Below are 25,040 nucleotides of genomic sequence, written 5' to 3'. Positions count from 1 at the left end.
GTATAATTAAATAACATTAATTTTATTGGGAAAGAAAGAATGTAATTAAATGTAATAACTTTTGACCATGCATTATTATGGTACATGTTTTCTTATGTAATAATAATTATGTTTTTATCCGTGTTTGTTAAGAATGGTTTGAGTTAAATTTTTAAAAAAGGAAGTTGTTATGCGATAAATGTTACTGTATACAAATTTAATTTGTACCCTCAAAGTAAAAAAAGGGATAGATTATATATCAAATTCAATTTTGTAGTTATACAAAGTCATGTAGTTATATAAAAAAATTGTTGATAATGTTAAGAATAAAAAACAGTGTTTTTTTATGTCGGACATAGTGTAGGTTTGACAGGTTGAATCTGACCATTGTTATTCATATTTAACATGATTGCATAGAATTTAAAACGCTAGAAAATGAATGAATGTACAAGGCTGTTCTAACAATTAGCATGAGGGTTGGTATTTTTGTATTTCAGAAGGAAGTGAGGACATGAGTCATATTCGGGTGGTAGAGCTCGCCCATGATGCGAATGGTTCTCTAGGACTGAGTATTGCTGGAGGAGTTGGTAGTTCTCTAGGGGATACACCCATACTGGTAGCTAACCTAACTTCTGGTGGCCCTGCTGAAAGGTCCAGAAAATTAAAGGTATGTAGTGAATAATTTTTTGTTTGGTAGATGACTTAAGATAAATAAGTTTTGCTCAAAAGTTTATGTGTATAAAAAAAAATTTCACAAGATGATCTTTCTAATTTAAAAAAAAAATTGTTATTTTCTTGTATTTCAGTGTGATAAAGATTAAATTTAAATTTAGAAGCATTTAGGCACACCTCTGTGGTCAAGGGGTTAGAGTCGATGACTTCTAATCCAGTTACCTCTCTGGCGTGGGTTCAATCCTCGGGAGATGCTTTGGTAGTTTAGCACGGAGGAAGGTAGTCTAGTACTGGTGTAGCTCTCCAGGAACGATGGTAAGGAAACTACCCGCCTATAATATGACTAAAATACTGTTGGGAAAAGGCGTAAAATGAAACAAACAAACAATTTAGTATACACAAACATAATCTATAGAAATAGAAGAATAGATAGTCTTTGATAGTCATATGAGCTGAAAGGGATAAACATGTAGAACATTATAAATGATATATTTACAGGTTGGAGATAAAATCCTCAGTATAAATGGAGTGAGTACAGATGGAATGAATCATGAACAAGTGGTCAACTTGCTCAAGTCCTCGACTGATTCTATTACACTACAAGTAACACAAGGTATATATTATACATAACATGTTACCACAGTGTGAAACCATCATATTAACAAAAACTTCGTAATATTACATAACTGTCACCAATAGGAGATCACCTTATGACCTTACACGAAGCCAATCAGTAGCTAGCTTTAAAATTTTGGAAACTTATTGTTAACCATTAGATAACCAAAAACAATTGGTGTGATGGTCACAATTTCAAGAAACAACAGGAGCATCCATGCTTTTTATGTAAATGGCTCTTGTATACCATAAAAAATGAAAGAATCTAATTTGTCATAGAAAATACATTAAACAATATATGAGCCGCGTCATGACAAAACCAACATAGTGCGTTTGCGACCAGCATGGATCCAGACCAGCCTGCGCATCCGCGCAGTCTGATCAGGATCCATGCTGTTCGCTTACCAACTCTATTACAAGTAGAGAAACTGATAGCGAACAGCATGGATCCTGATCAGACTGCACGGATGCGCAGGCTGGTCTGGATCCATGCTGGTCACAAACCCATTATGTTGGCTTTGTCATGACACGGCTCATATTTATTGATGATGTGTATGTTTTGCTACACAAAATCAATAGCATATGTCTGACCTCTGAAGTTAGATTGATAAAACCATTAGATTACATGTGAACACAAGGCAGATGTATAAACGTTTTTTATCACATAAACCATGGCGCAGGAGTGTTACACGAGTGTCATAACACTTTGACATGACGGCATTTGTGCTATATATAAACATAGTGTTTTTTTAAATGCGCTAATGTTAGCGTTACACTGTAGGTCCGTCAATGAGAAATTACTCTTTTTAACAGTTTACCATTCTTATTTTATATATGTTATAAATAGGATATTATATTTGTGTAGATTCGATACTAAATTTATTGAAACAATATTATGCTTGCCAGAGGCTCGCATAATATGATTTTATTCAACTCATTCAATAAATTTAGTATAATAGTACACCTACACTCATTCAATATCTTCTATATGATGCATGGCCATGTGAACTTAAAACAACTTTAACAATGTTCTACCTAGATTGTTTAAATGAATGTGATTATGTTTGAAAAGAAGGTTGTCTACAGAAACCATAAACACTTGCTCTGTAGCTTTGAGCTGTTGTTTGTCAGAAATACTGTTTTTAATGGATGATTATACAATAACAACAACATAAATTGTGCAAAATATACAATATTGAAAAAGGATTTTAGGTCATAAACAAATTACAATTTATATTTCATGAGGTAATGAGTAATTGATTAGAATATTTGATGTGAATACAGGCGAGCAGACACAAGTAAGCGTAAGTGGTCGGACATCTTCAACGCGAGGCTCTACCCGAGGATCTACGTCTGGGATGACACCTGAAATACCTACAGTGAGGACACCAACTCCACAAGAAAACAATGTGTTTGATGATGAGGAGTAAGTCCCTGATCTTTTCACATCTTCAATTTTGTTCTTATTCTATACTTTCGTCTTTATAATATTTGATTTTAATTAAATTAGATTTGATTTTACCCTAATAACAGTTGCTTGTTGACATACAGACTTTCTGTTAAAAACACACATGTAGTCTTACCCTGGTGGTTGTATGGTCATACCACATGGTTATGGCTTCACAAGCAACTTTATATCTCATCATAAATTACTGAATGTATATACTTGAAACTTCACACATTTGCATAATTTCCTTTCCTGATCTTAAAAATTCTGTACATTCTATTAAAAAAATAAAACAAACAAAAAACTCAGAATAAGTCCAGCACTGTTCACCTGGTAGGTCTTTGTTATAAGTACTTAATTTTCTCTAATGAGAGATGATCTCACATCTTTAAAATATATCACTATAAGTAAAATTAATCTTACTCGAAGGGGAGTTAATGTGGTTTTTCCTGCTCTTTCCTTGATCCTAGATCAACTCATTTTATAATGTTTGATTTGTATCTTGTATTAATGTGTAAATATATAATTTTTTTCTTTAAGGGCACCCCCTCAGTATAAGACAATTACATTAGAGAGAGGACCGGATGGACTTGGTTTCTCTATTGTTGGTGGTCATGGAAGTCCACATGGAGATTTACCCATATATGTCAAGAATGTATTCTCCAAAGGTGCTGCTTCAGAAAATGGGCTGCTTAAACGTGGTGACCAGATCCTCACCGTGAACGGCTCCAGTTTAGAAGGTCTTACGCACGAGGAAGCTGTAAACATTCTGAAAAATGCAAAAGGTTCTGTGATAATGAATGTATTATCCTAGCACTGCTACATTGTTATTCATTGTAAAGTTGGTAAATTTACAGATCACAATAATACTGGCATAAATTTAGTAAGAAAATCAACACAAATTTTGATCTTACCATAGTTATATCAATGTTGGACATAAACTTAAATATTTACAATACATGAACATTATAAAAATGATGTTTGTATAATAAGATTCAAATATGAAGCTGTATTATTATTCCATAATTGGTGTTCTGAATTACATGCACAAAACTGTGTTGTATTGTTAATATACAATAATTTTTTTTACAAGGAACTATTTAACTGATGAATAATTTCTCTAATCATATATGTGAAGGTCATTCATTGTTTATTAAACATCCAAGGGAGAGAACCAGTGTTTAATATCAGTAAGGAAGTCTTCAATATTCACTTTGTATTTATTTACTAGCTAGATTAATTAGTTATGTTTGAAATAAAAAGATTTGTTATGCATTTTATCTTTTCAAATTCCAGATTATCATTGTAAATAATTTATACTCATATATTGAAATGTATTGCTATACTGGTTAGGGTATATTATACAAAGACATTAGGAAATACACATTTTGTATTCTGTAATCAAGTTATAGTTTGTATAGGATTATGTTCATAGTTTGAGTTTTTCATTTTTAGGTATATTATTTTTTTTGTCATTTTTTTTTTATTATTTTTTTGTGGTTTTAATGTTAAATTTTTGCATATTTTTATATCAACTGAGGTTGTGACATTAGCAATACTTTTATGTGAAGAATTGAGCTTTAGTTGTAGGTTATAGGATTGCTTGTAGGAAACATCATGTTATCATGTCCGGCAGATCTGCTACAGTATTCTAACATGTACAAAACAACTGATAATATCAGTTGTCCGGGAAGTGAAGAAAATTTGTAAAACCTTTTGTTAATAATAACACTTATTTTTACAAAATTATGTAAAACAAAAAAAAATAATGAATGAAAAAAAAAAAAACAAAATTAAGGAGTTTGATGATACTGTTATAATCTGTTTATAGTTGTTTTTTTAGATCTTTATATTCAAACATACTATTTATACAACATAATTCTACATTGTGTAGTATAAATGAATTTCATTTATAAATGAAGACAACATTTGATGGCAGAAATTAAAAAAAAAGTTCCAACATGTGTTATCTGGTTTTAATGTACTACTAATATGAAATATTTCCAAGTTTGATATTATTTTTTGGACAAATGTAGTGATACAACATGAAAAGATTACAAACTTGGATATGTATTATATACAGATATATGTATAAAGAAGGTAGTCAGATCTACTTATCTAATCATATCATTTTAAAGTTTCTCTTACATGCTGAACATATTTACATTTTTGTACTTATAAATTTGTTGTCATCATCTGAACATATTTAATGCGAAACATTTCCTGCTTTACCATTGCACTAGACTTGTCATGTGACCAAACATTTTTTGGCTGAGTTTTTGGGTGATAAAATGTAACGGATAATGTTGTTATGATTGTAAGTCTGCAAATGTCTAAATTTGTTACAATGTATGTATATACATGTACATTTGTATGTATGTATATATATTATAAGAAGAAGAAAAATAATGCATAATTATAAGAATTTTTTATTAATAAAATTGGAATTGATTGTGATAATGTATGTTTTTATGGTTTTATTGGAAAATATAAGATAGTTTATGTTGGGATATGACATTTGACAAGTCTGTGTACTCATGGTAAAGTATGATTTATTCACCTTGCTGTTTTTTCTATGCATTCCATGTACAGGCATGTTTTATTTCAAATTATTATATTATGATTGTTGAAATAATTTTATGATAATTGGAAATTAATTAGAATAATAAATCTACATGTTTTGTTTCCATTTATATAAATGACAGGCTGTCATTTTATCATTTATTTCATTTCTGTTGACAATATTTTCATAGATAAACGCTAAGTTCTTTTTGCCATATGTTTTCCAGTTACTTTGTGTTTATACTAAGTCAGATATTTGGATATTTAAATAAATTGGAAATCTGCAGTTTTAATTGTAATTAAAGACCTGGAATAATAAAACAATAGATGAGGTAAAGGGAAGCTACTAACCTGATATATTTTCATCTACCAATCTGTTAACAAGCTTGATAGGAATTGGACTATGTGAGTACATGTATCTTTTCAAGAAACGAAGAATAATCAGAAATTATTGTGAATTATTGTAGTGGTTACCAGGGCTACCGTTAGTGTACATTGTAAGTTAAGGAGTAATATACTTGGCAATTTTGACTTGTGACATCCAAAATGTAATGCTTTGCCTTCTTTACCTATGTAATGTGACTTCCAATGTAGTCTATGACTTCCAAATTTTGGAACTAAATGGAAACCCTGGCTTGCATGTTATTCAAATTATGGAAAAATAAAGAGCTGTTATGTGGCATGTTCTTATACAGGTTAGTAACCAGTTATCCCTAAGTAAGATGTTTATATTTTTATATTAGGTGAATCTATTCCCTCTTTAATTAATCAGAATGTAGACTTTTAACAAATGAAGATGAAATGTTTGCAGGGATAGGTAGTAAAAAAGCATGAGAAAAATGTTATATAAAATTAAATATATATATTACAATATGTATTAATGTATGACAAATGAGAAAAAAACAAATGCTTAGTAAAACATTCCATATTAGGCTTATATAAATGAGTTGTTGGCATTGAAACACCTACATGTAGAAGAGTATTTCATTGTGTCTAGCATTGGAGGTAATATCCTGACTCAATACATATAATGAAAGGTCGTTTCAAATGTTGAATTTTAAAATATTAATAGTCAAATTCAATATTTAAACAGTGTAATTTTTTTTATTAAAATATCTGTTAATATTTTTTGGAATGCTTTTAATGTTAGTCATCCATAAATTGAAGTGAAATGACCTGGTTTACGTAAGTATGCAGTTTCAGGCAGTATGAATACTGATTAAAGCAGATACATATTTGTTCGTTTATTTACCTTAACTGTGACAAATCTGTAATAATGTCACTGGTTTCAGCACACTTCATCAGAAAAAGTTCTTTTGTCTAAAATAAATTCACGTTATGAAAATTTCCCCTTTTTATTTATGTTATTATTTCTGTCATATATTCAAATTTGTTACTACTGAATGTGAAGAGGATGTGAACCAGGTACTTTCAACATACTTTTTTTCTATGAGCCTAGATGTTAAAGTTAATTGTTGCACCTAGAATAGATGTTTTTTTCTCAGTTACAAGCTATGTTTAAAATTTATCATTATAAGTTCTGTTACAATGAACAAACTTATAGAAATATCTTTTTCCACATAAATTAATAAAAATTATTACTAGAAAACGATACTGTTGTTTTGTTTATTACTATGTAAAAAGATTTACCAAAGTTTCAAAGTTTATTTCAATCAGAACCGTAAGGCTTAAAAGCCCATGCATACATACAAAACTTTATGACAAACAGTTTATACATTTAACAAAAAAATCATTATAACAATATATCTTGTAAACATAATTTACTTTGGAGAAGGTTTTTATGCCCCCAAAGGGAGGCATAATATAATCCCACCAACTGTCCGTCCCCACTTCATTCGTGTCCGGACTGTAACGTCGTTATACAAAGAGGGATTTTGAAATAACTTGGCATAAATGTCGACCACATCAAGACGATTTGTCACGTCCAAGAGCCAGGTCCCTACCTCAAAGGTCAAGGCCACACTATCATTTTGAAATTTCACATTATCGCAATTAGAGTAAATAGGTACACATATTCGTGTCTGGACTGTAACTTTGTCATGCATCAAATATTTTAGAATAACTAGCCACATCAAATATACAAATACAAGACATTTATACAGCGCAAAAATGTATTAAATATTCGAATGCGCTGTACAGTATTAAGAATATATACACATATGCTTGATCAAGACACTTCCAAACCCAGTCTCGATGGCACAGCCATTGAAAAACTGTCCAAACCAGTATGTTTTAAGTTTGGCCTTAAACTGATTTTCATCGGTAATGTCCTTCAGATAATCTGGCAATGAATTCCACCATTTAGGTCCCACAATAGCCAAAGATCTATCAGCAAGTTTTGAATTTGTTGATGGTATATCAAACTGAGTGTGGCTAGATGATGAGGATCTCAGTCTTTTCCTGTTCTGACTGGCATTTAGTGAACAATTCGCGAAGATACAATGGAGCGGTGCCATTTGCAACACAGTCACAATAACTTTGTACATGATTCTTGCTCGAATTGGAAGCCAGCGGAGTGATTTAAGGATTTCAGCACTGGATTGATAGTATTTACATGTAGCTCCAGTGACAATTCCAGCAGCATGATTCTGCACCCGTTGTAATTTATCAAGTTGGTAGGCTGGAATATCCGCGAATAATCCATTGCAAAAGTCTAAATGTGAATGAATCAAACCGTGAACAAGGATTTCTGCAGATTTCTGAGTGAGATGTTTTCTGATTGCTTTCAAATTTCTTAACTGCATGTGCGCAATCTGACACTTCATTTGAATATGGATGTCAAAACTTAAAGTGCTGGTCATCTGTACTCCAAGGACCATCAAGACGATTTGTCTCGTCACTACCTCAAAGGTCAATACAAGGTCACACTATTATTTTGAAGTTTCACATTATCACAATTAGAATTAATAGGTACACACAATTGTGTCTGGGCTGTAACTTTGTCATGCATGGAAGGATTTTGAAATAACATGGCATAAATGTCTACAACATCAAGACGATGTGTCGCGTCTAATAATCACATCCCTACCTCAAAGGTCAAGGTCACAGTATTATTTTGAAGTTCACTTTAACACAGAGTTTATAGGTACACACATTCGTGTCCGGGCTGTAACTGTCATGCATTGAAGGATAGGCAGAAATGTCTACCACACCAAGACGACATGGCGCGACAAAGACCCATGTCCCTACCTTCAAGGTCACACTTATAGTTTGAGGGTACTCATTCTCTCGAAAAAGAGTTTGAAGATACACATTCATGTCCGGACTGTAACTTTGTCATGCATGGAAGGATCTTAAAATAACTTAGCACAAATGTCTACCACATCAAGACATTGTGTCGCAGCTAAGGCTCCTGTCCGTGTGTCCCCACTTACACAACAATCATGTCCAGACTGTAACTTTGTCATGCATTGAGGGATTTTGAAATAATTTGGCACAAATCTCTATCTCTTAACAACATTTTGTCCCGTCCAGGAACCACGTCCTTTCTTCAAAGGTCAAGGTCACACTTATATTTTGAAGGTTCATGCTTTCACAATTAGAGATTACATGTACAATAATACAAAGAACAATATTCAGCAATTAGTTACTTTCATTCTCTTTTCTTTTTATAATACCTGCACGCAAGAAACCTTTAGGGGGGCATTAGTCACTTGGGTGATAGCTCTTTTTTCAACCTTATTCTCCCTTACCAGTTGTGACATATTTCCAACTAAATTTCAGGTTACCTCATTCCAGTTTTAAAGCCAACCTTTCAACGAAACGAAACATAAAGGTGACTGACTGGAGTGAACATAATATTAAGATAAAATGCATGACCAATGTACTATTTCTGAGTGATAAAGACTTTTCATCTAAATATGAAAGACACCTTAACACAATACACATTAATTATATCCATTATATAGATACAGCACGATAAAGTGACAATGCATTCTTTAAATTAAAACTTTACATGATTAACAATCTAGATAAATATTTGTAAAAACATACGTATACATTTGACAATTACCATATAATATTTTGTTACGTATCGGATAATTGTGACATTTATATAGTTTTTTTATGATACTGCACGTTGTAACGTCGCTTTTCATTGGGTAATCGTTTATATAATTTTAGATAGCGGCTCGGGTTATATTTACAAATAGCCGTTTATATAGGGCCATATAACCTGTTAACAATCTTTATAACTAATAATATACACGTATATCTTTACAATTAAATCATCGTTGTAATGAAGTTTTGTTAATATAATGCTTTATACAAGAAGAGTTATACCATTAAAAATGTTATTTTGGAATAAATGTTACTATAAGCTAGATTTATATTTCTTTATGTCGTTTTGTCTTCTTACTTCTGTAACGTATGTCATTTTACATCTGTAATACTATTAAGAAGATTGCACGGATTTTTCGTGAGGCGGGAATCTTCTATATATGTATTACACATGTGTAGAATGTTTTTCATTCGACGGGCGTTACTGAAAGGGTAAAGTTGTTTCCTAGTTCGCTTAAAATATGTCTGACGAAGAAGCACATAGTGAACATGAAAATACAAGAGGAGAAAGCGAGTTAGAAAGCTTTAAACAGGCAGAGAAGTATTTTTTCTAGATGAACTAGAGAAAAGGTTCAACAGATTTTCAGCTAAGTGTTCATCTCCTGATTTAGGGTTCAAATTCAAAAGTGAAGGAAACAAGGTACAATTTGACTTTAATTCAGATAGAATTGAGGGATTTTCACGCATTCGAGATCTTTGCACGATCAGCGTTCAAGCTACAAAAAGTACTATGGACAAAGAAATTGATTCTTTGAAACAGAGAAATAAAATACTCAAAATCGCAGATAAACATGGATAGAACACAGTTCGTGAGTACACTGACAGTCCTCTTGCTAATGATTCTGAAGACGCAGCAAATCTGCGAGCAGCTATCTCCCGCGCCATGCGGAGCAGACGATATCAGCCCTACCAGCGTTCCAGCACTACTTCCGCCGCACCACAACAAAAGACACAGGGCCTTTTTGGAGGTTTCAGGGAGACAATGAAACAAATATGTCATAAAGGTTTGGACCAGGCCAGCCTCTGCCAGGGAGATTCGGTGTCGGCCCATGTTTCGCATGCCATTTGTACGGACACTTCGCCAAACAGTGCCCTTACGTTCAGAGAAACACAGTCACGCTGGCTACACGAGAAGACATAAGAAAACCCAAAGTTACAGACATCCAAATCAACGACATCGGCAGCGGAAATTCAAAAAGTTGAGTACGATTTTTATATAAAAGGTGACAATAAATCAGAAATCTTTCAAAGTGAGAAATAGTCTCATTAAATGTATAGATTTTTGGCGAAATTATCTTTTATCGATAATGTTATAGTCCAAGGATATAAGATTCCTTTTGATTCAGAACCTTCGAGCATATTTTTGAAAAACAATCACTCATCTTTTAAACATTCATCCTTTGTGTTAAAATCTATCAAAGAATTACTAGATTTAGGATGTATAAAGGAGATTTCGGAGAAACCTTTTTGTACAAATCCTTTGACTGTATCCGTCAATTCTTCGGAAAAGAACGTTTAATTCTTGATTTGAGGCACGTTAATAAGTTCATTCATAAATTTAAAGTAAAATTTGAAGACTTTAACGAAGCTTTAGAATTTTGTCAGCCAGGAAATTTTATGTTTAAATTTTATTCGCGTAGCGGTTATTATCACGTGAATATTCACGAAGATTTTCAAATCTTTTTGGGGTTTAGCTGGAAAGTAGATGGAAAACAAAAGTTTTTTGTCTACACTGTTATGGCTTTTGGTCTGTCCAGCGCGCCATACATTTTTACCAAACTCTTACGACCACTTGTAAAATATTGGAGGTCTTTAGGCATACAGATGATAGTTTATTTGGATGATGGGTGGGGTACTGAAAGTCCATCTACATACGCACAAACTAGTCTTAAAGTTAGGGGTGATTTGATTAAGGCTGGTTTCATTATCGACGAAGAAAGAAAGGTATTTGGGTGCCTTGTCCTGTTTTAGAATGGTTGGGATTTCTTTGGAACCTCGAGGAAGGTTACATTAAAACTCCTATGCGTAAAAGACAAATATTAGTTAATTTGCTCAGTCAAACGTTGTCGGGTAACTATAATTCTACACCTAGGAGTTTGGCTAAAACTGTGGGTAAAGTCGTTTCCATGACTTTTAGTGTAGGAAATATTTGCAATATTATGACTAGACATTGTCAATGTCTAATAGCTAGTTCGATAGGCTGGGACAGATCTATTCAATTAAATCCGAAAACCTTATATTGACCTTCAATTTCTTAATTCACATTCCGCCAGGTCCTTAAGGCCTTTTAATCGCACTCCGGAACGCATTTTATTTGTGGACGCTAGCAATGTAGCTAGCGTCGGGGTTATGTTGAGTTCAGAGAATAAAATCGCTCACTGTATGTTTACTGAAGAAGAGTGCCTCACTAGCTCCACTTATAGGGAACTTATTCGATCAGTAACGCACCGCATTCTGTAAACGTCAAACGTCTTGTTGTTCTTTTATTAAGAAATGCTTTATTTTCGGACGGGCGTAGCGAGGTAGAAAATATTTGCCGTGAGAATGTGTTATTCATATGAATTGGATCGTAAGAACTGATGTCACCGGCCTCTCAGCTTCCGTATAAGGTTTGTAGGTCTAGGTTATGACAAAACTATTTCATAAAGTTTATAATTGGGGTTTATTATAATTACTTTATCAATAAGTATGATAAACAAACGAAACAAATCTGAAAATATAAAGAAAATAACATTATACAAACATAGCATATAGAATTATCATTTGACAGATGACAGCTGTCAAAAATGTAAACAAACGAAACAATTAATATACATGTAGGTGTGATGGCGCGTTACAGACCGCTAACAAAACACAAAATTGATTTCGTTAATACTATTACATTATGTAATTATCAAACTTAAGATTTACAGTATATTTAGAAATATGTTTATAAAATACAAAAATCTAATTTACCTGAATAAATATTTAATATATCCAGAGATATTTATAAACAGATCAAAGGTTAGTTCGAAGTAGATACTATTGAAAATATAGGGAAAAACTACGGAGTACAAGTCGGGTCATGATTTACAAATAAACAAAAACAACGGAATACATTTATGATATTTTTACCCTACGACATACTCCCCCTGCTTCGGAAATGGCGTCCCGACATTTAATACGCGAAATGAATTATAGCATTTTGCATTAATAAAAACAACGAATAGATTAAAAAAATATATATAATACAATACGAGGAAATATCTATCATATATATATATATATATATATATATATATAGTATATTCTCATCAGATAATAAGTGAGTATTTGTGAATAGTGTTAAATGTTTGAGGAGAAATGTATATGAGGGCTTAAATTATGTAATAGTTGTAATGTTGTGTAAAACAACATGACATAATCTTTGCCAAGTTTCCTCTTGCATGTGTATTCACATAATCATCATGTTTACAATTCTCAATATGAATGTCAATATTCTTCTACAATCTAACATAAATTTTCATCTATCATTGTCACACAATTTATGTCACGAAAAACTCTCATTCTATTTGAGATGTAATTATTTACACTATGTACATTTGTGGTCCAATATCCAGTCACCTGACCGTTGCCATCTTGGGGTTATTCTAGTTCTAATTGGTCGGCCTTCAAAAGCTTTAGCATCAGCTGATGTTAAACATTTATTTTCATTATTTGATTTGCATCTTCTGGCCGGAATAATATATTTGTCACTTGTATTTTCTAGAACGTTATCAGGACGAGAATCTTTTCTGGTTCTTGAGTTTTCTTTTCCTTGTTGATTTTCAAGGTAAGTATCTTTTTCAAAAGATGCAGTTGTATCAAATTTCATTTCAGGTTCAAGGTAAGTTATATGTTTTTCTATTTCAGGATCTTCGTTAGAGTGTTTTGTTTCAATGTAAGTGTCTTTAACCTTTTTACTTAATGGTAAAAGTAGATTTCTATGTAATGTACGTATCTTTTTAGATCTTGAACTATCTTTGCGGACAACGAAAACTGGTATGTCTTGATTTGGCTGTTCTTCTACTATGTAAGGGGTATCTTCCCATTTGTCAGCTAATTTATGTTTTCCACGAAATGTTACATTTCGAACTAAAACTAGGTCACCTTTATTTATTGTAGCAGCTTTTGCTCTGATATCATATCTTGTTTTATATTTCTCAGCTGAATGTTTTGCATTGTCTCCGGCTTTTTTATAAGCAATATATAGACGTACTTTGAGTTTTCTAACGTATTCAGTTTGTATGTTGTTATTGTTTTCATCTGTTGGTAATCCTAAAAATGCATCTATTGCTAATTTTGGATGTCTACCAAACATTAAAAAGTATGGGGAATATCCAGTGCAGGTATGAATGGTGACATTGTATGCATGTACAAGTGGGGCGACATGTGATTTTCAGTCTGATTTTTCATAATTTTCCAGGGTTCCTAGCATTTTTAGTAATGTTGAATTAAAACGTTCTACTTTTCCATTGCCGATTGGGTGGTACGGTGTGGTATGACTTTTTTCAATACCTGCTAATTGACAAAGATCTTTAATAAGTGAAGATTCGAAGTTTGCGCCCTGGTCACTGTGTATTCTTGATGGGAAGCCATAATGTACAATAAATTGGTCAAAAAGAACTTTAGCGGTTGTTTTAGCTGTTTGATTTTTAGTTGGATATGCTTGAGAATATCTAGTAAAATGGTCCGTAACGACTAAAATGTTTTCAAATCCACCTTTTGATTTTTCTAGACTGAGGAAGTCAACACAAAGAATTTCCATTGGAGTTGTAGAATTTATAGTAACTAATGAAGCTGTTACGGGTAATGTTTTTCTTCTAATACATCGTGGACATAGAGGATATTGAATGAGTGTAAGTTCAATACTGAATTTATTGCACGAGTTGAATAAAATTATATTATGCGAGCTTCTGGCGAGCATAATATTATTTTATTCAACGAGTGCAATAAATTCAGTAATGAACTTTCACGAATTTAATATTCTATTTATCACATTCCCAAAATAAAGACCGTTTAAAGTGAAATAAGAGTCATTTTTTATTGACGCGCCTATAGTATAACGCTAACATTTAGCGCGTCTTTACACTGTTTATATAACGCTCATGACGTCAGGTCAAAATATATGCACGGCCGTGCAATACCATTTTTACGGAGTCGCAAAATCGGCACGGGTGTGTGATAAATTGTTTTACTTTTTCTTCTATCCATGTATCCATGCCTGGCCAATAAAATCGTTGTCTGAAAAGTGATATTGTTCGATCTCTGCCCTGGTGACCTAAGTCGTCATGAAGTGTTTGAAATATATCTTCTCGGATGTTTGCTGGTAACAGTAATTGAAGGTAGGTATCATTTCCGTACGTTCCTTGACGATATACAACATTGTCTCTGAGTACTAATTTTTCCCAGTCACGTAAGTATTTCAAAACACCAGAATTCATTGACGAGGTTCGCTTAGCGGAAGGCCTTGTTCCTTCTTTTAGGTGTTGATATACTTGTGATATGATGTTGTCGTCATTTTGTGATTTTCTCCAGTCTTTAGAACAAAGAGATTCGGACTCAACTAAATCTTCCGGAGGAAGTTCTGTAGATGAGGATTCAACTTCAGGTAAGTTTTCAGGGGTAAGTATGCTAAAGACGAAAGGAGCTTGTTTGGTGTTGACATTTGCAGAAAAGGTAAGTGCGTTTATAGTTTCTTTATCTATTGTAGAATTGTATTCTTCAGTATTGCTTTGGTATTGTCTAGATAAACCATCTGCATCTGCATTTTGTTTTCCACTTCTGTATTTAATTGTGTAATCATATCCTGATAATGCAGCCAGCCAACGGTGTCCTGTAGCGTCTAGTTTTGCTGTAGTCTGAACGTAAGTAAGAGGGTTGTTGTCAGTAAGAACTTCGAATTTATTGCCATAAAGGTAGTCGTTGAATTTTTCAGAAACAGCCCATTTTAGCGCCAAAAATTCTAGTTTATGTGCTGGATAGTGTTTTTCAGATGGTTTGAGGCTTCTACTAGCGTAGGCTATAACTCTATCTATTCCACCTTGTCTTTGATATAGTACAGAGCCGAGTCCTGTGGATGAGGCATCTGTGTGAACAATAAACGGAAGTTGATAGTTTGCATAAGCTAGCACTGGTGGATTCGTTAATTTGGAAATAATTGTATCAAACGCTTTCTGTTGTTCTTCTTTCCATGTAAAAGGTACTCTTTTCTTTGATGATTTTTGTTTCTTGTTGGTTGAATAACCAATTAAAAGATCATTTAAAGGTCGAACAACTGAAGCATATCCTTTAATAAATCTCCTGTAGTAGCCAGTAAATCCAAGGAATTGTCTGACTTCTTTTGTAGTTTTAGGTACTGGCCATGATTTAACAGCTTCTATCTTTTCAGGATCTGCATGTATTCCTTCCTCTGAAACGACATGTCCAAGGTAAGTAACAGATGATTTGAAGAACTCGCATTTACTTGGTTTTAATTTCAGATTATTCTGCGCAAGACGACTGAAAACAGCTTCGAGACGTTCTATATGTTCTTGAAAATTTGTTGAAAAAATGATGATGTCGTCCAGATAAATCAAACAGTCTCGTAAGTTGAGGTCGCCCATACATCTCTCCATGAGTCTTTGAAAAGTTGCCGGTGCATTTGTTAGTCCAAAAGGCATCCGGTTACATTCGTAAAATCCTAGTGATGCTACTGAAAAGGCTGTCTTTGGTTTGTCTTCTTCTTTTACAGAAACTTGCCAGTAACCTGCTTTAAGGTCGAGTTTTGAAAAGTATTTGGATCCGGAGAGAAGATGAAGAGTATTTTCTATTCTGGGGATAGCATAGGCATCTTTGATTGTACGTTCATTTAATTTACGGTAATCCACACAGAAACGAATTGTACCATCTTTCTTTCTAACGATAACTACGTTGGATGAATAAGGACTGTTTGATGGTCTGATTGCGCCACACTCAATCATTTCCTTTAGATGTTCACGGACTTCTTCAAGTAGAGCAGGTGGTATATTTCTATGAGGTTGTTTGAATGGTTTCTCGTCTGATAAATGAATTTCATGTTCTATAAGATTAGTATTTCCTAAATCTGTTCGACCTTTTGAAAAAACATGCTGCCATTTTGAAAACATTTTGTACACTGTACTCTTTTCTTCTTCTGATAATTTAGTGTCTTCTAGTTTCACTCCAAATGTCTCCTTATTATCATCTTCATTGACAACGTGTCTATTAATCCTTTGGCTGTTTTTCCCTCTATATTGATATCTCCAACATTGTTGTTCCCAACTATCCTATCATATAATGTCGTTTTCTTGGGGCTTTTGTCATCTACCATGCCTCCTATCTGCCCCCCGACAGAGACGCCTTCGAGTTTAAATCCATTCTCTTTTCATTTGTATTACTCTCTGTTTTTCTTTGTGTTTCTTCTTTTTCTCTGTAATATTGTGTATCTGTCCTTTCACGATCTCTGTCTCTCCATTCTCTTCCTTTATTATCAGTGTCTCTTTGTCTCTGTTCTTGTATGTTTTTCTTATCATCCTGTCTATCATATCTGTAGTCTCTCGTATATCTATATTCTCTTCTGTCATTATCTCCACTATAACGTGACTGTCTTTCATTTGTATTATATATGTCTCTTTCATGGTATTGTCTTCTGTCTCTATCAAATCTGTATCTATTCTCATATTTATCTCTTCTCTCTCGGTAATCTCTATATTCAGCTTCTCCTTCATCTCTGTTGTACTCCTTGTAAATTCTGTTATCATTTCTTCTATCACTCTGATCATATCTCCTCCTATTTCTGTAGTCATAATTGTCTCTATATGTATCTCTTCTATCTATTCTATATTCTCTATTCGATCTATATCCTTGTCTCTCTCCATCATATCTTCTCCTCCCTCTATCGGTTCTTTGCATGTCATTATACTTATTCTTCTCTTTGTAATCGTCTTCTCTCCTCTTCTTCATTTCATCTTCTAACTGAGTCATTCTTTCAGCCAAATCTTTCAAAATGTTTCCTCCGGCTACTGTATCTATCTGTCTATCTACCACTCGTTCTTTCCCTTCTATGCTGTATTCTTCACCTAACATGTCGTATTCTTCCAATATCACTTTCTTTCTTAATTCTTCAAATGACTTCGCAGTCTCAAAGTACATTCTGGTAGCATTCTTCAACTGTTCACTCTTTAACTGTCTCCAAAATCTTGTCTTTAACATTTCATCTTTTTGACTCTCGCTTACATGTCCTTTCTCAATAGCTTTCTGTACAATAGTTTCTAATCTTATTCCCCATTCTGTTATTCCTTCCTCGCTTCTTTGTTTTGCCATATAAAGTTCAGACAGACATATCTTTTAAAATATTCATTTGACAGTGGTTCTAGGGCAAGTGTGACTTCTATATTTCACAATTGTATAAATACAAAAACAGAGAAGCTTAAAACTAATTCTAACTTAAATCAACGGTACTTCCACATAATGTCCGAATTCATAATAGTTACTTCTTTCAGAAATATAATTTATTTGGCCTCAGGAAAAAATAAATTCATTACCGTTACGCAAATAAAAATGACGTATTAGAGTACAGCTATATTTTCATGGCTGAATCAATTAATACAATTTAGTTTTAGGTACACATGCAATAAGTACCCCTTGTTATCTTTGTTTTTAAGAAAATTTTCAAAAATGTTAGAATTTATAGTCATTCATGTCAATTTTACTATTTACTGGCACATTTGCTTATGCTTTTTATGCACTTGACTTTCACGTTGTTATTTCACATTAAAGTGTTTGCAAAGACATTTCGGTATATGTAATTTCGAGGGAATTACGGCAAAAAAGATTAAATAGTGTAACGGTAGTTACAATAAGTAACGGTTGTGAAACGACTGTAACGGTAATTACATAAGAAATTGTTACATAAGGAAACTATTGTCATTAATTTATTAAAACTGAACTCATAACATTATCAGTGTAAACAAATAGCAGTGTTGTTTTATTTTTCTGTTGATATAAGGTTTAAAACAATGCATGCAATACATACTTCGGTATTTTTTCTAATATTTTTCAGTAAAAGCTACTTAGTTATACAGCATTTGATTTTCTCCGTCATAAAGATATTTCAAGTTTTTGAATAAACTGTTTCTATAACACGTTTTTATGTGGTAAACTTAACAACAACTGTCACGCTAAATATCTGCTTTTATGCCCCCGCCATATAATGGCTGACCCTGTTCCGCCATTCCGTCCTTCGTCATTTTGTCATTCTGTCATTCCGTCGTTCATTATCTTAGTAACCGTTGCACACATTCAACTCAAATCTGACATATGGATACTTCAAAGGAATGAGTGGGTCAAGTTCGAATTTTGTCATGGTTCGATGATTTTCGGCAGAGTTATGCCCCTTTCACTTTGAAAATGATGTGAAATTTTCAGTTCCGTTCATTAACTCCCAAAAGGTATTACACATTCAACTCAAATTTGGCATATGGATTCGTCAAAGGAATGCGCAGATCAAGTTCAAATTTGGTCATGGTGCGATGGTTTTTGGCAGAGTTATGCCCCTTTCACTTTGAAAATAATATGAAATTTTCAATTTCTGTTCATTATCTCTCCAACAGTTGTACATATTCAACTCAAATTTAAGATATGAATATGTCAAAGGTATGCGCAGGTCAAGTGCAAAGTTGGTCATGTTTCAATGATTTTTGGCAGAGTTATGCCCATTTCGTTTTGAAAATAATATGGAATTTTTAGTTTCCGTTTATTATCTCCCCAACAGTTGTACATATTCAACTCAAATTTAATATATTAATATATAGATATGTCAAAGGGATGCGCAGTTCAAGTGTGAATTTAGTCATGGTTCAATAATTTTTGACAGAGTTATGTCCCTTTCACTTTGAAAATAATGAAATTTTCGGTTTCCATTCATTTTCTCCCCAACTGTATTACACATTCAACTCAAATTCCATTTGGTCATGGTTTGATGATTTTTTGCAGGGTAATACTCTTTAACTTTGAAAAAATTGGAAATTTTCAGTTTCCGTTCATTATCTCCCCAACAGTTGTACATAATCATGTCAAATTTAATATATGGATATGTCATAAGAATACACTTGTCAAGTTCGAATTTGGTCATGGTTTGATGATAGCTTACAGAGTTATCCCTCTTGAACTTTGAAAAAAATCAGAATTTTTTAGTTTCTGTTCATTATCCCCCAAATGGTTGTACATATTTAACTTTAAGTTGTCATATAGATACATCTTAGGAATAAGCAGTTCAAGTTTGAATTTGGTCATGGTTCAATGATTTTGGACAAAGTTATCTGTCTTGAATGTTGGAAAAAATTTGAATTTTTAGTTTCAGCACTTATACTTTTGTGGAAGTGTATGTAGTCATTATTTTGGCCACAAATATGCAATTTACAAAAGGTTAACACTGAATAGTTTCAGTGCCTAGAATTTTGTATAAAATGGTTTGTGTTAACATTGAATGGTTAAAAGGGCTTTGAACTTTAAATGAAAAAAAAAATAGTTTGTGCAAACAAATTTGGAACATCTGAAATTTTGGCTGCATGCGGGGGCATCCGTGGCGTGACGACACTTTTCTAGTTTCTTCTTCTATTTGCACTAAATAACATTAACAAGAAGTGTTATATTAACAAACAATTAAATAAAGAAACGTATAACTATAACCATGCTTTAAACTCCTCATTTTGCTCGTCAATGTCTAGCTTTTTAACAATCAGATTCAACAATTCTTGTGATATTTGCCGATGGCGTTTTGTCACAAGCTCGGGTTACTCATCTAAGAGTGTTATTACACATTTCTTTGAATACCATAACCGATCTTCCACCAAAGGTTGGTCCAATACGGCATATCAACTTAACTTCCACCTTGTCACCATCATCAGCGTCCATCATCATGCCAGGATATGGCACTACTGTATTCTACTGAAACAAGGCCATCCGTTTCCTAAATATAGATATATAAATATTTTTATAATTCGAACCATTGGTCATTGGTATGAATTTGTCAATTGATAAACTTTAATACATAGAGGATATTGAATGAGTGTAAGTTTAATACCGAATTTATTGAACGAGTTGAATAAATTATATGGCGTGATATGCATGTTCCATGTTCCATGTTTCAATTTACAAATTTATAAACAGCCAAGCAAAAGCTTTTAAACACACACACACACGCGCGCGCGCACGCACCACCACCATCATCATCATCATCATCGACATTATATTGTTAACAATTATTCTATCATCAAGATTTTTTGGAAGTATTCTTTTCCAAACCTGAAAAATAATTAGACGACAAACATACATGCATAGCTTTATGCACGATCGTTGCACATTAAGCTGTATGCCAAGTCTACCAAACACACATTTCCTGTATGATTCAGACAGCGAGACAGACGAGATATGTATAACATCGATTTTATAACTTCTGCAAACACTGGAAAGCATGAAATAAGTTAATTTAATCTAATTTTTCTTTGGTAAACTTTATATAACGTCATTATGACGTCTTGACGTCACGATGCAATCAACTTCCTTAACAACGTCAGTATTGTTATAATTAAGTTTTTCTAAAAAGTAGGGGACAGTTTGACTTCAGGATTAAAAATAGGACAATCTTTCAGGGGAATAGCAAGGGAGCGTTTAAACGTCGCCTAACATTTGAGTTTTAAGAAGAAATAAAAATTATTTTACGTTGGATAACAATTTATACGTAGACCCTAAACATGATAATACAGTTAAAGCCATCTGAAATCTTTCATTCACAAGATAGTATAAGTTGCCGTTTTTCGAAAACAAATACACTAATTGGTGAAACCTTGGACGATCTGTATGAAGACAGGTAAATACATTTGGTCATCAGTTTGGGTAACTTATAGTCTTCGAATAACTTGCAGCTAATCGTTGTGGGTTCGAATCCCGGGTACTTAATATAAGCCGTTTTGAAAAAAACAATCATATTTCAACGTCTATAATAATACATTATTATAGACGTTGAAATATGATTTTTTTTTCAAAACGGCTTATATTAAGTCTTTTTGATATATATGATCAGTACATGAGCTTGGATTGACAAACATACATTCTATTTGGATTTTAAAGGCGTTTTAAGCTCCACACCCCAAGTGTCTACTCATAATACTTGTAATAAAAATATCATATAAATACTACATATTATTAGATTACATGAATATAAATACTACATATCCTGAAACTCTGGTTTATTTTAGGTTGTCTGTGTCAGATATAAAACGTATATCTGTAGCTCCAGTGAATGGCAAATGGTTTTCATTGGACAACCGCCGACTTTGGGTATTTCGTCAACTAGAGAAAATAGGTAAATGTCGTTACGTTACCGTTAATGTTAAAAAGAAAATTGATGCCGCCAGACTTACAACAAAATGTGGTGGGAAAGAAGTATATGTTAGGGGATCTCCGGGTGGACACTGCTATGGATATTTAGTAAACAATCGGCATTCGGTCGGCGCTGAACAACCAACCAGGAGATCTACAGCTGATTGGCCTTATAGTGATGAAGCTGATGAAATTGAGGGTATATTGTGCTCAGGTATTATACTCCGTCCGTTCGGCCCGAGTCTTCGTCGTACCAGTCCTTTACACCATACGCTGTACCGGAACCAACATCAACAATTGGTGAAAGCTTATGCAGGGTGGTTAAGATAGGTCTTTCGCTAGCAGCAATGTATCTGTCATGGGAATCAATATAATTATAACAAAAGCTCTCTGAATATTCTTTTGTTAAAACATTAAGAATGTTTTACAATTTTTTACAAATACATGTACCTGTTCTATATATAATCTATTCATGTCATGTTTTATTTTGTAAGTGTTTCTATGTTGTTTCATGTACATGTGTTACTACATATATATCATATTTATCATCACAAGTATTTTAATTTTTAACAGTAAATGATTTTACCTTGGCTGTATAAATGAATTATCAATATCACAGATGGATTTTGTTTCAGTATCGCACTTGATTGATTTCATTCTGTTTATTATAAAATCAAATGCGTTTTCTAACCTGACTTGTTATAAGAAATAATATAAATTAACTAAATTAAATTTTATATTATGAACTCAACTGTAATTGCCATATATAATTTATCTATAGTCAGATTATTTTTAAAACTTTCCTAATTTTTTTACATATGTATAGTATTTTATTTACATTGGAAAAAACACGTAACAACTTAAGTGGCGTTAAATGGGGATCTCCCTTTTTCATAGAAGGTGGGTGAAATCATGAAAGTATCTTACATTCATATATCATCGCAGCCTTGATTTCTTCTAAAAAGAGTTTAAAATGTATAAGCTTATGTCGTATTTATAACCATTATTAACGTTTTAGAAATAAGTTTATTCTCTTTTTTTAACAAGAATGTTTACCATTATGTGAAACAGTGTGCTTTTATATTTTGAACACTCCTATTAAGTTTTGATAAGGGGAAGCTTTGAATACTAAAACCTTCGAACTATGGTAATGTAAAAAGTATTTTTAGAATAGAAAATTAGATGTTTCGATACGCTTGCGTTCCACCTTAAATTTAAAATAGATATATTACAAAATTAAATTATAGATTTATCGCGCGACAAGCCGAAACACCTAGACCATATTATCATGGTCTGGTAATATTGACATGAGTCTTATAAAAGTGACATTATATGTCATCCAATGGTACAATGTATATATAGAGCGAACAATAAGTTAATGTTTTGCCATAATTATTGTATATAACGAGATACTGTAAATGTATAAGTTAACGAAATAAACTATTTCTTCTTCTTCTTCTAATTCCTTTCAATTGGATAATTTGTTTCGCATGAACAATAAATAAGTCATGTTGACCAAGGAAACTTTTTTTTTTATTTTAGCAGATCTATATTTAATACTAAACGTTTTCAGATATCAGCTGATGGTCAATCACCATCATAACAGTCAATCTTTTGAAATATGTAGTCGTGTGAGCTCAACATGACAATGAAAAAATGAACAAAAGGTCACTTTAATATATTTATATTCAGGAAGACTTTCGCCACCGACCGTGAAATATCATGAGTCAAACACTATATTCTTATTAAAGCTATAATTCTTGCTCCATCTTTTCGAAGAAAAAAAGAGCAATTGCTACAGTCATGTTGCCAGCCCCCTACCTGTTACCGTCCAAAATTATCGTATTTTTTTAGCTCACCAGAACCGAATATTCAGTGTGAGCTATAAGTACCAAAGGGGATGCCCCGGCGTCAGTCGTCATTTCTTCTATTAAACTGCAGATTTACATCAACTTTAATCTGTACTATCCTTGTAACAGGCAAACTTAGATTTGCTCATATCATTTAAATTTTAGGCGTCAACAGAGCTTAAAATAGAAAAACCTGTAAACGTCTTCTACTATAGTAAATGTTGAATGATTGAGATGCTCACAAAACTTTGTCTGTAGCATATTTAGGTAGTTTTTTTATATCAAATTTGCTCATATTAATTTGATTGGTCTCTTTTAGGGGCTGCTAAAGCTAAAAATAGAAAAACCTTTAAACATCTTCTACTGCACTTATTGATTGATGATGAGCAAACTTTTGTCTGTAGCATTCTTAGGTAGTCTTTTATCAATTTTGCTCATATTAATTTGATTGGCCCCTTTAAGGTGACGATAAAGCTGAGTATAGTATAACGTTTAGAACTAATTGATGGATGTTCATCAAACTTTGTCTGTAGCTTTCTTAGGTAGTCTTTTATGTATTGTTTTTTATTTGCCTCTTTTAGGGGTTGCTAATGCTAAAAATAGAAAAACCTTTAAACTTCTTCTTCTACAGAACTGATTAATGGATGATCGCCAAACTTTGTCTGTAGCATTCATAGGTAGTCTTTTATCAAATTTGTTCATATTAATTTGATTTGCTTCTTTTGTGATCACCAAACTTTTGTCTGTAGCATTCTTAGGTAGTCTTTTATCAAATTTGCTCATATTAATTTGATTGGCCTCTTTTAGGGGTTGCTAATGCTAAAAATAGAAAAAAAACCTTTAAACTTCTTCTTCTACAGAACTGATTAATGGATGATCGCCAAACTTTGTCTGTAGCATTCTTAGGTAGTCTTTTATCAAATTTGCTCATATTAATTTGATTGGCCCCTTTAAGGTAACGATAAAGCTGAGTATAGTAAAACGTTTAGGACCAATTGATGGATGTTCATCAAACTTTGTCTGTAGCTTTCTTAGGTAGTCTTTTATGTATTTTTTTAAATCAAATTTACTCATATTAATTTGATTTGCCTCTTTTAGGGGTTGCTAATGCTAAAAATAGAAAAAACCTTTAAACTTCTTCTTCTACAGAACTGATTAATGGATGATCGCCAAACTTTGTCTGTAGCACTCTTAGGTAGTCTTTTATCAAATGTGTTCATATTAATTTGATTTGCCTCTTTTAGGGGTTGCTAAAGCTAAAAATAGAAAATCCTTTAAACCTCTTCTACTGAACATATTGATGGATGATCGCCAAACTTTGTCTGTAGCATTTTTAGGAAGTATGTTATCAAATTTGCCCATATTAATTTGATTGGCCTCTTTTAGGGGTTGCTACAGCTTCTACTGAACTAATTGCTTGACAGTGACTTAAAACC

General features: G+C 32.8%; 3 protein-coding genes across 3 annotated transcripts; 2 read left to right on the top strand and 1 right to left on the bottom strand.

Moving 5' to 3' along the window:
• The first annotated feature begins 206 nt into the window (after nucleotides 1-206).
• On the top strand, nucleotides 207-6,887 carry LOC132750241 (multiple PDZ domain protein-like). Its single transcript, XM_060740185.1, has 4 exons — nucleotides 207-646; nucleotides 1,150-1,264; nucleotides 2,551-2,692; nucleotides 3,254-6,887. The coding sequence occupies exons 1-4, from the start codon at nucleotides 491-493 to the stop codon at nucleotides 3,525-3,527; spliced, it is 687 nt and encodes a 228-aa protein (XP_060596168.1). The 5' UTR covers nucleotides 207-490; the 3' UTR covers nucleotides 3,528-6,887.
• A 9,714-nt stretch (nucleotides 6,888-16,601) lies between these two features.
• LOC132750245 (putative uncharacterized protein DDB_G0281733) lies at nucleotides 16,602-17,695 on the bottom strand. The gene has a single exon (XM_060740189.1). It carries the CDS (start codon nucleotides 17,693-17,695, stop codon nucleotides 16,709-16,711), a length of 987 nt encoding a protein of 328 aa, XP_060596172.1. The 3' UTR covers nucleotides 16,602-16,708.
• Nucleotides 17,696-21,101: 3,406 nt separating this feature from the next.
• LOC132750235 (uncharacterized) lies at nucleotides 21,102-22,386 on the top strand. Its single transcript, XM_060740179.1, has 2 exons — nucleotides 21,102-21,242; nucleotides 21,631-22,386. The coding sequence occupies exons 1-2, from the start codon at nucleotides 21,127-21,129 to the stop codon at nucleotides 22,082-22,084; spliced, it is 570 nt and encodes a 189-aa protein (XP_060596162.1). The 5' UTR covers nucleotides 21,102-21,126; the 3' UTR covers nucleotides 22,085-22,386.
• Nucleotides 22,387-25,040: the final 2,654 nt, after the last annotated feature.

The sequence above is a fragment of the Ruditapes philippinarum genome, unplaced genomic scaffold (assembly GCF_026571515.1).
Source record: "Ruditapes philippinarum isolate M1 unplaced genomic scaffold, ASM2657151v2 ctg873_1_1_1_1, whole genome shotgun sequence".
Classification (NCBI taxonomy): Eukaryota; Metazoa; Mollusca; class Bivalvia; order Venerida; family Veneridae; genus Ruditapes; species Ruditapes philippinarum.
The sequence above is the reverse complement of the archived record's forward strand: the minus strand, read 5'-3'. Positions and strand labels throughout refer to the sequence as shown.

Bases quoted from the DNA above. Each gene is read 5' to 3' on its own strand.
- LOC132750235 (XM_060740179.1), top strand. From the start codon at position 21,127: ATGATAATACAGTTAAAGCCATCTGAAATCTTTCATTCACAAGATAGT. The intron at 21,243-21,630 runs GTAAATACATTT...GGTTTATTTTAG, and splicing joins GACGATCTGTATGAAGACAG to GTTGTCTGTGTCAGATATAA.
- LOC132750241 (XM_060740185.1), top strand. From the start codon at position 491: ATGAGTCATATTCGGGTGGTAGAGCTCGCCCATGATGCGAATGGTTCT. The intron at 647-1,149 runs GTATGTAGTGAA...ATATATTTACAG, and splicing joins AAAGGTCCAGAAAATTAAAG to GTTGGAGATAAAATCCTCAG. The intron at 2,693-3,253 runs GTAAGTCCCTGA...TTTTTCTTTAAG, and splicing joins AATGTGTTTGATGATGAGGA to GGCACCCCCTCAGTATAAGA.
- LOC132750245 (XM_060740189.1), bottom strand. From the start codon at position 17,695: ATGGCAAAACAAAGAAGCGAGGAAGGAATAACAGAATGGGGAATAAGA.